Source organism: Corapipo altera, unplaced genomic scaffold (assembly GCF_003945725.1).
Source record: "Corapipo altera isolate COAL_440 unplaced genomic scaffold, ASM394572v1 23b, whole genome shotgun sequence".
Taxonomy (NCBI): Eukaryota; Metazoa; Chordata; class Aves; order Passeriformes; family Pipridae; genus Corapipo; species Corapipo altera.
This window is the reverse complement of record NW_020884885.1, coordinates 5,680,001-5,696,311: the sequence shown is the minus strand read 5'-3', so window position 1 is coordinate 5,696,311 and position 16,311 is coordinate 5,680,001. Positions and strand designations below refer to the sequence as shown.

Below are 16,311 nucleotides of genomic sequence, written 5' to 3'. Positions count from 1 at the left end.
GATATGATAAGTCACATTTTGGTAAAAAAAGATATACCATCTCTGCCATCCAGTATTTATTGAATAGGGGTGGCTTTTGTGTGACTTATGAACTATGCAAATACATATGCAAACCTATGTAGAGATAAATGCATAAATTCAAAGATTATTCCAGCCAGGAAACTTGTAGGATGGAATAATCTATAAAGTGTTTCTCAGTATGTGATCTGAATTGAAGGAACCGCCACTCTGGGGAAAAGAAGGAAGAAGGATCCATCCCCCTGTCCCTTAACAGTCCCGCTAAAGGAGGCATGGGTGCTGACAGCATCCAGGCTGTTGGTGTGTGCCAGCTAGTGACAGAATTGAGCTTTCCAGACCATTTCAGCAGTCACCTAGTAATAACTTGCATCTGACCATGACATCCTCAGCAAGATTTGTGTGGATAATTCTGACGTGTTCTGCAACGACTATCTGCACATAGAAGGCCAAATCAAAACAAAGCAGCAGCATGGGTTGAAATATGATGGAATAACGTTATAACAGGAAATCTAGATCTGCACTTATGGTAATGTATTCACCACGGTCCCCATATGCTGATAACAAAAGGGGCTTGGGGGAGCACAGGAGTAGGTGCTTTCCTTTGATGAGGTTCTACTGAAGTCCCCGACTGCAGGGACTGACAGCATCCTGCTGCCTAGCTCCAGCCAGGGTCCGACGCACAAGTTGCCATGGAAACGGTAGAGATTTTCTCTTCTGTTGCATCACTGCACCGAATGTAAAACTACGCAGGTATCCAGACTGCTCATATGGTGATGAATGAGCAGAAGAGCAGACATGCCTCCCACAGCCCGCATGGGGACTGTTGCAGAAGGACTAAACGCCATACGTGACATGGCAGAGCTCCTTTGCGTGCCTGCTCCCATGCAGGCAGACGCACTTGGGCCCCTTGTTGATCCCACCACAGGCAGGGCACAAAGGTGAAGCCCATTAACCCAGCCTCAGGAATGCCCAGAAGCAAATCTGTGATCCAGCTGCCATCTAAAATAACACGGCACAAAACACTTGAATTGGCCAGTGCCAGAAGTGAGTTTAGTTCAACAACTTTGATTTTGCTACTGCTTCTTTTGGGGGTCAGCTTCCACACCCAGAATTTCGCTGAGTCCTGGCCATCAACTAATCATTCTCATGCAAGACAAAAACATCCTGAAAGCAGGGGTTTTTTATATTGGAACTGAGAAAGCTCCAGAAATTTTGAATCTTCCAGCAACATTGGGCTGAGTCTCCAATGTGTAACATTATTCAAGGACAGTTTTTCAAGCCCATTTAGAAGTACCATATAAGAATTTTAGTATTACATGTGGTCTCTGCGTGACATGGCATGAGAAAGCAGCACCTCTCTCCCCCATGATGCTGAACTGAAGTTTGACAAACATAGTACTTGAAGAGGAAGTTCACTTTCCTCTGGAGCATCAAATATAAGGCACTTCCAAACAGAAAAATGCCAGACATCGGTGGGTCACCAATCTGTTCCCCAAGTCTTGATAAAAGTGCAGAGCTGGTTAGAACTGCACCCAAATCACTTCAAACCAAATCCACAACCATAGGTGGACTCACATTTGCACTTTCCCAAAGCTGGGAATTGGACAATGTTCTCAAGGCCCATCATCATTCTCCAGAGCTGGAATCACAGAGTTGCCACCTCCCACCCTGCCTGTCTTCAATGCAAGGCTGTGGAGGACACAACTATTCAGCCACCTTCTTCCCAGCATCATAGGCATGTAACAGTGAGTCTTTCAATGCAACAGGGTGGAAAAGGCCATTCCTGGGTCTGACAAAAAATAAACTACTTTAAACAATGCTGAGCAGATATAAAAACACAAGTTGTTCCTCCTGAGTGTTTTTCCCCTTTGCTACAAAATGTAGTAACTACTGTCTAACTGATCTGAAGTATTTAATTAAATATATTATTTATTGAAATGAACTATAGAGACATAAATATTAAGCAGGTAAGAAGTTGGGATGCAGTAGGTGGATGCTCAATCAGGGTTCTGGCATTGGTACTGCCATCTTTATAAATCTGAATAATGATAAGCAGGGAATGTAATTTTATCACTTCAAACACTCAGGGAAGACTGTGTTGTTCTCTGGTTTTCACTTTTTTAAAGTAAAATAGGTTTTCTGCCCCACTATCAAATCTTTAACAAGGAGAAAACTCTCCAGCTGAGGGGGGGAAATAATTATCTGCTGCATTCCTGGCCCCATTCTGCATACAAGGGAAGAAAACAAAGAAACCCAGTCCAATTTAAAGTGACTATTTTCTGTTTAAAATGGAAAGGCCTAACTTTGCACTTGGAATTAGGCTCCACACCTGAGGGAAGATTTGTGTCCATACCCTTGTGAAAGGGCAGAAGGGTATTTGTAGTGAAAAGGAGGACATATGAATCCTAAGACAAGGCTTCTACGCTGTGGGCTTCTTGATTCAATCTGAGCTTCATTAAAGCACTTTCAATTGCAGGCAAAATCAGATGAAACTATGCAGCACAACCTTGAAAATATTATGATTTAAAAAGTGTACAATCATTTTATATTAATTTTGCAAAGCTTCATAAGGATGTTCCTAACTTCTCCACAGTAATGAAGATACTTGGAGCCATTCAGAAGGTAGTTCATAAGCTATTTCCAGCATGAGAGACAAAAGCTGGGTTTTGTTGTTCCCTGCAGGAAAGTTGTAGCCCTGGCACCAAATTTCCACCATTACCTTTCCTAATGAATTGATGAGGGAAACTATCCAGCATATCTCTTCTTCCTATTTTGGTAGTTGATGGACTTCTGTGGCTCAGCTAAAATAAATTACGCAGAAATATATCTACATACTCAGAAACCAAATGTTTCGGTTAAAAACAGCAACAAAGCAGGGCTTCAAAAATTTTTTTTCTGCTTTTTTTTTTTTTTTAAGCATTCCTCTGTGTATATAATACTGTGACACATAATAGAGTGTGACAGGTCATTTCGTGCATCATTTAATTCTTTGCACTGCAAAGTGCCCTACTACAATAAAGATTAGACACATCCCCCCCGCCCCCAAATGCTGCTGACGATGCAAAGCAGAGAAGTCTATAAATTATAGGAAAAAGAGGAAACCCTATTCACCACTACCGAAAGGTTGTATTTTGTTTCCCTCCCTCTCACCTTGCAATTTTTTTTTTTTAACATATAAAACTAAAAAATTACTTAAAAAAAGGGGGGGGGGGGTTGGACAAAGACAGAAAAAGCCACCAAATTTCCCACTCAGGATGAAAAGGTAACACTACAAAAGGAAATGTTATTTCCTTTTGAATTTCAGAACAGAGGAAAAATAGAGGCTTTGTGAAGATTTGTTTGCTGGAGACCGAAGGAATGCAGATTTAAATTTTTTTCATACCTCTAAAACCATGCTTTTTCTTCATATTGCTTTTTAATGCCTTTTAAACACATTTATGAAAAAAGGATCATTTTATGACCACAAATATGTACAAGAGTCAGTGTTTTTCAATTGCTGAATGTCAGCTGAGAGACAGATGGGGAATTTGGTTGTAGTTCATATGGATTTAATGTATTGAAACAGAGTAACATACTAAGCAGCACACATAAACAACATGAGTTTTAAGCATCTAAGTTACAGATCACATTACAATGATTTGCCTTCCTCATTCCTTCATACACTGCAAGTAACTCTACACACAGATCGAAAATACATTTTATGGTTTTCTAACTACACTGAGATCACTATTTTATGGTTATTTTTAGTTGTTTTTCCATCAAGCTTCTATAAACACACGATCCTCAAAAATATGACTTTGACTTTTAGATACAAAGAGTTACATGTTAGCATGCCTGACTTGTACCCCTATGCTATTAAATCTCATTAGTGACAAGTCTGACACTAGTATTTTATGCTAAATTATTAACAGAAGAGTGTACAGGGTTTTCACTTTGATATCTAATCATCATCTTACCAGCTAAGGTAATTACTAAGGTCACCAAAGTATTGAAAGATTCACTACTGAGGCAGACTCAAAGTCTCCCCATTCCAAAATTTTCTTTTTCTAAGAAATTATCTCCCAAGTTTTTCCTCTGTCCAACTAGAAAGCAACAAAACTAGCTCTAAAACAGAATTAAAAGGTATCTAACACACCAGCAATTCATGTTTCAGTGGGCTAACTTTTTGTAGCAATATAGCTATAGGTCTGTCTAAGAAAAGATATAAGCAAAAGTACAATAATGATTCTTGTGGATAAGAACAAAACTTGCACAAAGAAATTTCTTTAGTGCTTCCTTATCTTACAAAGAATAATACATTTTTAACCATAAATTCTACCCTAAAATAAAACTATGCAGTCTTGCAGCAGGGGATTGGGTTTCTTTAACTTTTTTTTTTTTTTTAAACTCACGTTTTTCATTGTGACCAGCTCCTGAACCTAAAAATTTATTACATTTTTCAGGTAGTTTGAGTAATAAGCTTTTGAGTAAGCTTCAGTAATTCTTCAGAGCAATTCAGTAACTCTCCTCTCTTGCCATTTGCTTTCTACAAACTGAGCAGTTTCTTGCTCTGACACAAACAATGTCACTTTTTTGTTAAGATGCAGAGACCAAATGTGGATCCTTCTATTAATATATGACCACTGCAATTTGCATAGAGCTAAGAATACTTATTTGAAGTAAAACACTTCTCTAAGGACAGATTCACAAAATTCTCACCAGTATGAGCACGCTTGGCTAATGAAAATATATACATGTATGCACACATACAGTGTAAAAATATGAACGAACATGAGTGAACTGAAATTTCTTTTAAATCAACCATATTTGAATGCTGTGTCTATTCACATTTTTACAACCATGATTAAATGCAAAGGGCAAACAGTACACTACTGCTCTTTACAATTTTAAATACAGAGCATTCCTTTAAAAGTGATGGTTTATGTTCTACGTAAATGTGACTAAATAAGAAAGTAAAGAAATCCGCTGAAATAAGTAGTGCTGACAGATTTTTTTTTTGCTACTTATTTTACTGTAAGCCAAACAAGTGAGTGAACAGGATTTGGCACTTAATGCTGACAACTTTAAAAAAAAAAAAAAAAAAGAGAAACCCCCCAACACTAGTGAAAAATCAACATGAATCAGACACTTTACCTCCATCTAACATGTCTTACAACACTAGCTGTTTGAAGCGCAAAGGCAGGAAACATAAGACTGCATAAATCTGTTACTTAAACAGGGTGGTGGGGGGACAGTACCCTTATACCTGCAGTCAACACAGCAAGACATGGCTCTGCATTTCTTACTGACCAGTAAGACATTAAAAAGAAAGTCAGTAATCACTGAATAACTGGATAAAGAAGGAAAAAAATAAAAAAGATTCTCTACAAGTCCACTTCAGTTTTGTACCAGTATCAAGTGGTCCCTACTACTGTTAGGAAGTATTCATGAAAAGAAACAAGACCTGACAGTCTGGAGATCAGCAGCTCAGGTTCCATGCTGGCCTCTGCACCTGCTCCAGCTCAGCGGTGCACAAGAGCTCTGCAGGAGCAGGGCGGGAGAGGATGGTGGAAGGCCATCAATAATACATGTCTGAACAGCCAGAGGGAAGCAGAAGGGATTGCACACTGCATGGTGATTTCAAAGCTGGCATTCTTGAGAGCATTCTAGGCCATTAAGAGAGCATAACCACCAGGTATTTTCTGGTGTTTTCCAGCACAAAAAAGAGATGCTGGAAGGGACTCACTCTAGACTGCATCCCAGACCCAAGCAGCTCTCCAACATGCTTGCAGAGACGGGACAGTCTCTACCAGAAATTCAGCATCAGTTCTTCTCCTTTCACATTCAGGAGTCAAGTTCATATGCAGAGAGGTCTGACTGCTTTCTCACATTTGACACTGTTATCAGAATTAGGTTCCAGATATATAGGCTACTAACAGGTTTTCAGATCAGGCAGATAATGCTGCAAAAGCTTCCAAAAGCAATAGGTGTCTATTCTCTGCTGCTTGTAGTCCTTATTCATACAAAAGATTTACCACCAACTTCCATACACCATTTGTCTAGTCCCTTCTCTTGCTATCCTGAATCCATAGAGTCAGCAACAGCCTTTTCAATTTAATATCAACTTTAATACACCTGAGAAAGTTCTGTGGCACGCTGTCACTGTCACTGTATTGTCAGCCTCTGAATTCCTGGTCACCCTGAGGGTTTAATGCTTGTTTTCCTGGTATTTGCTGTTTCCTCTCTTGCCTAGGTTTCTGTCCTTCCCACTACTCTGTTGTTAGCAACAACTGACTGCCACAAGCATTTTGCCTTTGCTTTCCAGATGTAATAAGAGAGTAATTTGGATCCTCCTACTTCACAACATGCGGCTCCTCTTTATTGGTTCCTTAGACTTCAGGGAAGGTTACTTCCCACCTTTCTGCATCTTTATCTCCAAGTGCCTCACTCTCCTCATCTCCTTTGTCATCCTGCTCCCCACAACACATCTGTTCCTCTGAAAGTACAAGTACAGGAACAGGGGTTTGCTGATGTATAGGTGTGTTCTAAGCAGAAATACCAAAAAGGCCTATCTTTTTAGATTGAGTGCCCTAGGAACCTAAAACTAAACTAGCATAAAATATCCTTCTCTCCCCTTCTTTAAGGTCCCAGTAAGACACCTGGGTAGCAGATACAGATGTAGGCAGAGATGGGACACTGGAAGAGACCTTGCTTCACGGAAATCTGGGCAAATATATTTTAAAGCTTGCACTTAGTCTCCTCTATCTGTATTTCTAGCCTTGTTGCTGTTCTTTATCCACTGATTCTTTATCAGCATTTCCTCCTGCGGAGAAATCCCTCCCTCTCCCGCAGTTTATTCAGCCAACCAGCCTCAGTGTCTGAGGTCAAGTGGGGATAGAGCCACAGCTCCTCTAACAGAACTCTCCCATGGCCTGCTTTGCCCTCCAAAGCAGGTCAAATGGGGCTGTGCAATCAGCAGCTGGACTTGAGATGTTGTCTCTTAAAGTACGCTGTTGAAGGATCAATCTTATGCTCCATTTTCATGCACTGTCTCAGGTCAAAATCTGGCATCTTAAACCAGTAGCAGCCCTTCTACAAGTTTTTATTTTTTTCAATAAAGATCTCAAGTAATTGTAAAAACATGTGCCTTGGATGCTCTTCTCTTTTAAAGCATAGAAATTTAGGAAGAGTCTATGTTCTGTCTTTTCTGCTTTATCTGTCTGCACAATTTTTAAAATAACTTATGACAAGTTAGAGGATGCTGTTTCTTACAAATTTCTACTGCTTATATTACACTAAATCACATTCATGAATTGGGTCTGTTATCACTAAAGCATAAGCAAGCTATAAATACAAAACCAACTGATATTACTATTAGCTTTGGGAGTCCAAAACTTAGTCCAGGGACATTTTTAATTGTAAGTGACGTGAACCTTTGATTTTTGCTCTAATTAACTGAGTGTGAAATGAGCATAAAACTGTATTTTGGGAGAGGAGAGTTGCCTCACAAATCTATTGCCAGCCAGGTAAGGAATACTCAGTGACCTTCTCAGATGGGTGAGGAGTTAGAGAAAAGCAAACCCCAAGAAGATAGAGAATCCTCAGAGTCAGGTCAGGGAATTTAATCTGGTGTTTGCTCCAAGTCACAGACAGCAATCAAAGATGAAGAGGAGCATTACTTGCTCATCCTCTCTTGGATTTTAAAGGTGCTTCCCTAACACAATTAAAACTGAATGTCCAAATATCACTCAAACAAGTGAAAAATGGAGCAAGCCCTGGTCTATCACCATCCCTGCTCTTTCCTCACCCCAGCCAGCCTTAGGGGGGCCACCACAACCCCAGAAGCTCCCCAAGACTGGTGGCTTTTTACCAGTGAGCATTTCCAGCCTCTTAACAAAAAGAAAAGCACTTGTTTCTGGATAAGGACAAGGTGGACACCAATTCCTGCCACAGGCATACTGGGTACCTGGGGACAGACCGCCTCAGTGCTGTCCAAACCTGCTGCACGTATTAATGTGAATGAATCGAGTTTGACTCACCCATCCATGCATGTGGGACAGCTAGTAGAAATGGAGGCAGCTTCCTGCACAGGCAGAGTAAAAAGATGACTCTTACATAGCCAAGCCAAGTATCTTTAATTAGAAACACACCTTCATTAGAGTCTTTAAAAGGAAAATTCAATTTGCACCTAACTTGAAGGCTTTATACAATCTTTAATTAGTTGCAACTATCTAAGCTAATAAAACCAAATACCTTCTGCACATGCTGTTACTTAAGAGAGTATGAGGTGCAGCTGCACACATAATCAACCTTTCACAAGAGCAATCTGGAGACAGAAACCTGGAGCTCTCCAAAGGCCAATACTACCACTGCAGCAGCTTCTTGCAGGGTGCTTGGCCAAGCCCCCTGTGCAGCTCTGCTCTCTGGAGGACTTTGCTCTCCACAGCTACTTTGACAGGCTCTTCCAAGAAACGAAGAAATGGCATTTCTCTTGTAAGTAATGTCTCAGCTGAAAGAGCCAGGTTGCCCTAAATATAACACTGTGTGTCAAAGAAAAGCTGTTGTATTGCCTTGCCCTGTCTCCATCCCACCATGCTGAGCAGTTGCTCAGTATTTCCAAGCTTATGATCATCCCTGAGCAGAGAGGAATACTCACAGATAGTGTGGGATTGCTGCAGCCATTTAAGATACTAGTGCCCGCAGCTGTCTGTGTGACAGGATTTGCAAATGCCCCCCCCCCCCCAAAAAAAAAGTCTGCAGAAGCAAATTAGACTGCAGTTCATACTCTGATATCTTAGTGAAAACACCATTTCAGAATAGCTTTAATGTATTACACTGGGCTGTGAAGGGGAGCAGCTAAGGTTTAGACCCCACACTCTTTTCAGTCTCTTGTACAGAGGGTAATACACAGAATAATAATACCTGAAGCCACTCTATCAAGGTTCCCTTCAAATTCACCTCTTGCACCCTCACCTTGCCATAGCCTGCAGTGGACACTTGCAGACATAACATTTTTTCTTTGTTTATCTTCTACTCCTCTTCTATATCCGACCTCTAGCAATGTACTGATAAGTGTTTTAGAGCAGGATAACAGTTTACCAGCTAAACCCTTAGCTCTCCTCTTTCCCAGCTGTTAACTGCTTACAATCAGCCTGTGGCAGGTATGGCTGTTAGTATGTCCCCTACTGTGCAGGTGACTTTGGAAACACCAGCCTTCAAGAAATGAGTCACAGTAGTCAGTCAACTTTTGTTCCCAAGTGGTATAACCCCCAAATTTAGTAACCTTAAAGCCCAGAAGGCTGGCTAGATCAAAGTAATGCAAATGTGACTGCACTGTGAGACTCTTAACCTCTCTTCTCCCTCAGGAGAAAGCCCACCAGGTGAAAGCAGAGTCACAAAAAACCCAAACCATGACATATGTCTAGAATCTTCTTGTCTCGCACAGGGCACATCTCTTCTGCATAGTGATTGGAAAAAACAAATGCCTCTCTGCTCTTAGTGTCTCAGTCTCCTTTAGAGCTCCAGCTACCTAAACTTCCTTTGAGCTACTCAACTTCAGCAATTTTCTTTTGAGTACAAGTCTTAAATTGAGGAGTATATCCAGTTTATCAAAAAAAGCCTGCATTAGCAAAAATCAAGTGTTTGACTTTGAGCCCCCATTTCAGAGGCTTTGCTCATTTTCTTTAGCTGTGTATTTTGTGGTGCATGTATGTTCCACCTTTGGCAAAGATTTGGCAGTGTTGCAGAGTCTATGACAGGATTCTGAGAAGTGACTTATTATCTGATTACAGCAAGACTACTGGTCACATCTTTTCCCTGACAGCCCAGATGATGAAACAAGTGGTGTATTTTGTTTGTTACACTTTACTTTCCCCTTGTATTTATTTTCATTGTCACTACTCCATACCTGTCAGCTTCTTCCCACTCAAACCAGTTTTTTCTTTTGGTTTGCTTTTTTCACTTTAAGTGTTTGTTCTAACTGTGAGAGCAAAGGAAGTAGTTATATATGCATTACATTACCCTGAACACTCTTGTTTTATGCAACACCTCAATAACAGGAATTTCCTCATTCAAAGTGGCATCTGAAAATTGCGAACTTATTTTAAAAGAGACCTCAAACTATTGAAAAGTACATTAAAACAAAGGTTACTATCAAACTCTGGTCCATATGACAATAGCATATATTTTAACTTTCTGCTGTGCCTTTTGCAATCAGACGTGCGTCTCTCGTATTGGCCTTTCTAGCCACCAGTGCACTTGTAACAAACGTGGGTAAAGCCCTTCCCAAATCTTCATTTGTGAAGCCCAGCCATGGTGACATTTTAACTACTTAAAAACTTAGCAGAAAATTGTAGAGTTAAAGAAATACCTTTTAAGTGCAATACACATTCCCATGAAAGTACTGACAATTTAAAAAACACTCAACCTTCTGTGGCATCAGTGACCTGAGAAAGCATATTTGCTGGACCTATTACTGCTGGCAATATTCAGCACACCAGAGAAAAGCAAACCAAAATCAAGGTCTTGTTCTCTGCTGGAATTTCACTCACTATTTCTCAGCGAGACTTAGAAAGCCTAAAGCCACCCCATGCTTCTTTTCACCATGCAGGTGAAGGCCAGCTGCATCTCCAGTACTTTGATTACAGCAACTGAACAATGAGTAAATAACAGTGACTTCTCAAAGTTTCAGAGCACAAGACAGAAATCACACCAAATTTACTCTGGACTGTTTAACAGCACCTTCTCTTTCCTTGACACTGTTTTCCCTGTAAATGATCAATATATTACCCTTCTCTATTTTCAGTGCTACAGTCACTGATCATAAATAACAGAACAAACATTTGAGTATACGGTTTAAGGAAGGCTATGTTTCTTCATTTTGTTATCAACATAAATTTCAGCATTGCATTTTTCCTGGGCACCTCTTACCACAGATACACTGCCCTGTCATTCCTGATTAAAATCTGTAACAACTTTCAGAGATATGTGTACATTTAAGCTAATTTGGACTAATAAAATCAAGTTATATCCCCTTTTCCTCTCCATGTTAATCAACATTGTGTCCTCTGCTATAGTACCATGGACCTGAACACTGCCAGAGTGATTTATGACCAGTGATAAACTGTGCTGCAGATCAGATCCAAGTTAGGTTGAAAGATCAGTTTGGAAGCCTGGGCTGGAATAAAAATGTGTCACAAGGGAGGCACACTGTCAGAACCATGTACATGTATGCATCTGTTTATGTGCCTGGTAATGACCATGAAGGCGAGCAGGTCTGAGGCTGAAATTGCATGAGAAATTGCTAAAAACCAGGATTAAGATGCATTACCAGGGCTGTGAAGCAAACCTTGCATATAAGCTGCCTACACTGTGTCTGACTTGGACTTCGTAATCACATTTGTATGCATAACATTCATCAAACATTCAAATGCAACTGTACATGGAACAGTACCTGTGTGACTGGGCTCATTCAAAGAGTGTAAGCAACTCTCCCCTCTCCAAGAGACTTAGGATGAATGTAGCATTTGCAAAATCTGCAGTTTCAGATACTGCAATATTATGCATTACTATGGTCCTTTAACTGTTGCACCTAAATAAAAATAAACCATAGGGGGAAGTGCAGGGAACAGGGCACCAGAGGCCCAAGCTGTTCTTCACAGCACACTCCCCCTCTCCAAGATCACTAACAGCACCTTTTCTACTGATCTGGAAAATTCACATTTATGAATGAGTCCCAAACACATATTAGCAGCAAACAGAAGAAAAGACCTCACTGGGAAGTAACCAAATGAAATGGGTGAGGGTGAGGCAGGCACTGGCAATGGCAAAGAAGGAAAGGGTTGCCCTGGGAGCCTGCCATCAGGGCTTCAGGCAAGGCTGCAGACAGCCAGGGAGCTGGGAGGCTAGGCTCTCAATAGGATAAAGGTCAGTAGGTGCTAGAGATATGTCGTGGGCATAGATAAAGAACCATCAGTCCAGATAATCACTCAAACTCATTAACAGAGCCGCTGAGACATCCTTTGTTCCCACATGTCACTTTGGAGGCAAGCTGCCTGTAAGTGTATAGCACTTAAATTTTTTGATTGGAGATCAGACTCTTCAGGCAAACAGTCCCAGTGACTTATCAGGTCCAACTCTATCTGCCTTGGCTCCTCCAAACTTCTACCTCTGACAAAAATCTTATCTTCTTTCTCTGAAAGGTAGCCCCAAGGCAGGTGACTCTTACTCACCTTTAAAATAGATTAGTTGTCAATTTATTTTAACTCCAATCAAAAAACTCAATCTATTTTAGTAACTCCAGTCCTGCAGTTACTGTGCACTATGAATTTGAAATGACAGCCTTGATCTGCCCCACACATGAATGTGAATACCTGACACAGGATTTTTGTTTAATTTTTAACCACAGAGCAAGATTCAGCCTGGCTCTGCAAGACCTTAGCAGGGGGTGATGGGAGGACAAGCAAGTGTCTGAAAAGCTTATACCAGCAGTCTTTTAACGATGACAACACTCATCTCAAAGCTTCTTTAAGTAAGAATAACTAAGATATTTTATAACAGCTACTATACAAGATGATTCCAGGGGATAGAGCTACTACAGAGTAATAAATCCCATAGGATTAGAAGCAGTCTGCTTAGCCTAATGCCTGCTAAGGCATCTGAGAATTATTCATCGTCTCATGATAACTGTATTTTCTCTAATGTATTATTACTTACATGTTAATGATACTCTTACAACATTTAAAAGCCTGTCACACCCAGCACCACACTGCTGTTCATTTCCTGTATATATACCGCTTGCTGTCATCAGTGTCTCTTCTCCAGCCTTTTTAGCTGTTGACCCAATTTAATGCCTTGCTGGAGATTGCCTTCCTAGCTGTAATTACAGTAAAGAAGGACTTCACAATAAATGTATTTCTCCAGCACCCACAGCATCTGTTAACTCTTCTCTCATGTTCCTGCCTGCTAGGCACGTTCCAGTAAGATACACATTTAGAAGCATGAATTCCATGTCTTCCCAGTACAATTCACCTAAGAATAAATATTTAGATATTAGTAATGAAATCCGAGCTAATGCTTTAGCTAGCATTTTGCAGTGCTATACAGGCTTAGAAAAGAACTTGGGCATTATAGCAATTTGTGGTGTGTTACTCCTGACACTGCAACCCAGCTTTACTTCAGTGGTGATTACAGCATAGCCATTAGTCAGTTTGGCCTAATTTGGTTGCTCTTTCTCTGACAGCTTTACACTAAGATTGTAACAAGCCTTATCTACAACATGACAATTGTAACACACATTAGAATAAGACAGATCACACAGTACACTCCCTAGGAACCTCTAAGATTAGATGCAACCTTCAGGTATAGCCTAATTCTATAAAGTAATATAAGTTTGCTGTTTGTTTGAATTTTCCTGTAATTTCCCAGTATTCTTCCCTTTTTTTCAACTCAGATCTGCACTGGAAATAGTTAATACACTGACAATTTGCTGGATGATGCTGATAATTTATCATTCATAGTATCAGACCAGGAAACAACTATTTCTTTATTGCCCACCATTCCCTACAGAAAAAACAGGTTTTGAGTGGAAAAGGAAACTGCACTAAAGTTGCACTTGGGGATCTTCTCTTCTTATCATCTGTTTACATGTAGGAAGGACATCATCCACTCTTTGTCTCTCTTCAAGGAAAAGTACTTCCATGCCCATATGAACCTACTGGAGCTTAGAAAACAATTTGCCATCACATCCAGCAGTAGGATTTCCAAAGCTGGGGCACAGCTGAGAAAGCTATGCTGTCCTGTGCACATAAGACACCTGCTTTAAACACAGGGAGCACGTCCAGCCAGGCTGACACATCTCATGTGTGTTACAGACTCAGTTCAGCAGGCAATTGACAGAGGTGTCAATCCCAACACCAGGGGAAGGTATTCTTTGAAATCAGGACATGCAGAACAGAAGGTGGTAGAGCCTCCCAGGAATCCATATTTGTTCATCAGATCTGGACATGTAACACTTCAACAAAGTTTGCTCTTCCTAACTTGAGAGAGATGGAGGAAAGGGAAGAGGGCTAGACACCAGCAGGGGGTGAAAAGAACAAATCAGCAGTGTCAATCCCCACAGCATGTGTGACACTAGAAAGCAAAGCTTAGACTGAAGCGTTATTCTCTGCCATTTATTAACCAATGCTTTTTTTAGGATATGGATGCACAGCGATGAAACGCTGTCAAGTAAGGAACAAATATTGCAAATGAAAACTCACCAAAAGACAGAAAGCTTGTGCCAGTCTTGCACTAGCTTTTATATTCACCCCAAACTCCAGTAGAAAAGTCTTCTCTACTGAGTAACTAATAAGGAAAGTGCTAACTATACAGTCCCATTAGAATCAGTTAAAAAAAAACCTAAAAGACCTACCAGTCACAAGTAGGCAAATGCTTGATTCTGACACAACATTTTGTTAACAGCTATTAACTCTGAAGCCAGAAGCATTCACTCACTTTCTAGGCAGCAGACAGAGCCTCCAACCAAGCTTGTCATAGACATGAGGAGGTACAAATTCCACCCTAGGACAACTGAGAGTGTGTAGCTCATGGAGTGTATTTTGATCTCCCATCTGGGTACAGATCTGTGATGTACCACTAGTTATACAGTGGTACATCACAATATATAGTGTATATAGTTATATAGCATCAGAACAACAAAACAGATTATTTGACCTGAAAAGGAGTACTACTAGGATGAACTTAATTTTTTCAAACTTGACAGAGGGTAAAAAAGACTCATCACATCCTTCTTTCTCTTCCACTTCAGAAAAAGTGCTTGGGGAAATGAATGTTCAAAACTTAGAATCAAGAGATAAAGTTCTTTAAGTAAATTATCACTGTGATTCTCCACAACTCCCTTTCATCCTTCTGTCTTATTTTCCTTTTAAATACATGCAGTGTTACAGCTCAATTTAAAAGAAAAAGCTTTTGGGGTCAAGTACATTTTATTTGCATATAACTTGCATATTCTACAAAACAATCAGTTTCTTGAAGCTTGTGAATTCACTGTAGTAGGTTGCTACATCTGGAGATATAGTAATTCCATGTAACAGTGTTGCTTAACAATAGCCTCTTGCACTTAGTAGATGATCCTGTTTAAACTGTAGACATAATACACAAAGGATCGATTCAAAGAGCACTCCATGGTAAAACTAAAGACTGTGCAGGAAACACCTTTGTAGATGAGAGCTACAAAAATGCTTCTTACTCCTCTTTTTGGAGGAAAAAAGAAATCCTACAAGAAATAAGAGGGAAGAGGGAAAGGGAAAAGATTCTTCAGTAGTCAATAATGGAAGTGCAGACACCAGATACGATCTGCACTCAGTAGCCTGTTGAAAGAGAGAGCAGTGGTTGTCATACAGCCAAAGTGTTGTAGTGTTGTCCTTTGTGATGACCCAAGAGCTGCTATACATTTTCAAAACATAATGGTTGTGTCTCTCCAGGGTCACAACACCAGGACTTAGAAGTTCTCCAAGTCAGCAGCAGGAGATATTAAGCTGCATTCAGACAATACAGAAAGCAACTACCACTACTCAATAAAATTTGCAGCTATGCAATCTTACACAATGGGACAGGATAATCAAATCTCATGCTTCAAGGCATAATATGACTGCCTAGAGGATGAGGAAAGCATGTCCTGCTCATTGTATTTTACAAGTAGTTGTTCTTATATTTCTCCAAAGCAGGAAGATAAACAGATGTAACAAATATGGCCAAATCAAATTATAGCAAATTATACGTAGGGCACTAATTTGCACAAAAGAAGTATCGGAACCTTTTTATCACTTCTACTTCCTTCTTTCTTAATAAAAAGCAATAGTTGGAAAAGGCTGAAGTTCTGTGGAATATTAACAGAACCTTGGTAAGAAATGTTCTAGTCTGCACCTTCTCTATTTTTAACATAAACTTAACCTGAGTTCATTCACAGTCTATTGATTAAAACTATTTACATGCAGGTTTTGTCTCACCTCCCATTAAAAGACTGTTTGTCTATGGCACAACTAAAAATATCCTCCTCTGCTAAATTAACAAGCATAAAATGAATACCATTAAAATCAAGCTATTTTAAGGAGATGTTTTCTTGAACCAAGGCAGTATTGGCTAACTTTCATTCAAGATGCCCATCTGCCCTCAACACCTTCCCCTCCTCCATCCCCCGCTGGCTAGGCTGGATCTTTTTCTTTTTGATTTAAATTTTTGTGTGTGTGTGTGATAGGCCTGAGTGCCTTGCTTTGTAAGCACGCCCTGTACAGGGGGTGGAAGAAAATGTTAAAG

At 40.1% G+C, this 16,311-nt stretch overlaps 1 protein-coding gene across 6 annotated transcripts in view; it reads right to left on the bottom strand.

The window, feature by feature from the left end:
- Positions 1 to 16,311, bottom strand: part of RGS6 (regulator of G protein signaling 6) — a 265,004-nt gene that overhangs the window by 112,913 nt on the left and 135,780 nt on the right. Inside the window, exon 1 of one of the 6 annotated variants that reach the window (XM_027642020.1) lies at positions 8,971 to 9,037. The exons of the other annotated variants lie outside the window; for them this stretch is intronic. Within the exon in view, the coding sequence (XP_027497821.1) occupies positions 8,971 to 9,009 (39 nt within the window). The 5' untranslated portion in view covers positions 9,010 to 9,037. Of the gene's footprint in view, positions 1 to 8,970; positions 9,038 to 16,311 lie in introns of those variants that run through there. 6 annotated transcript variants of the gene reach the window in all.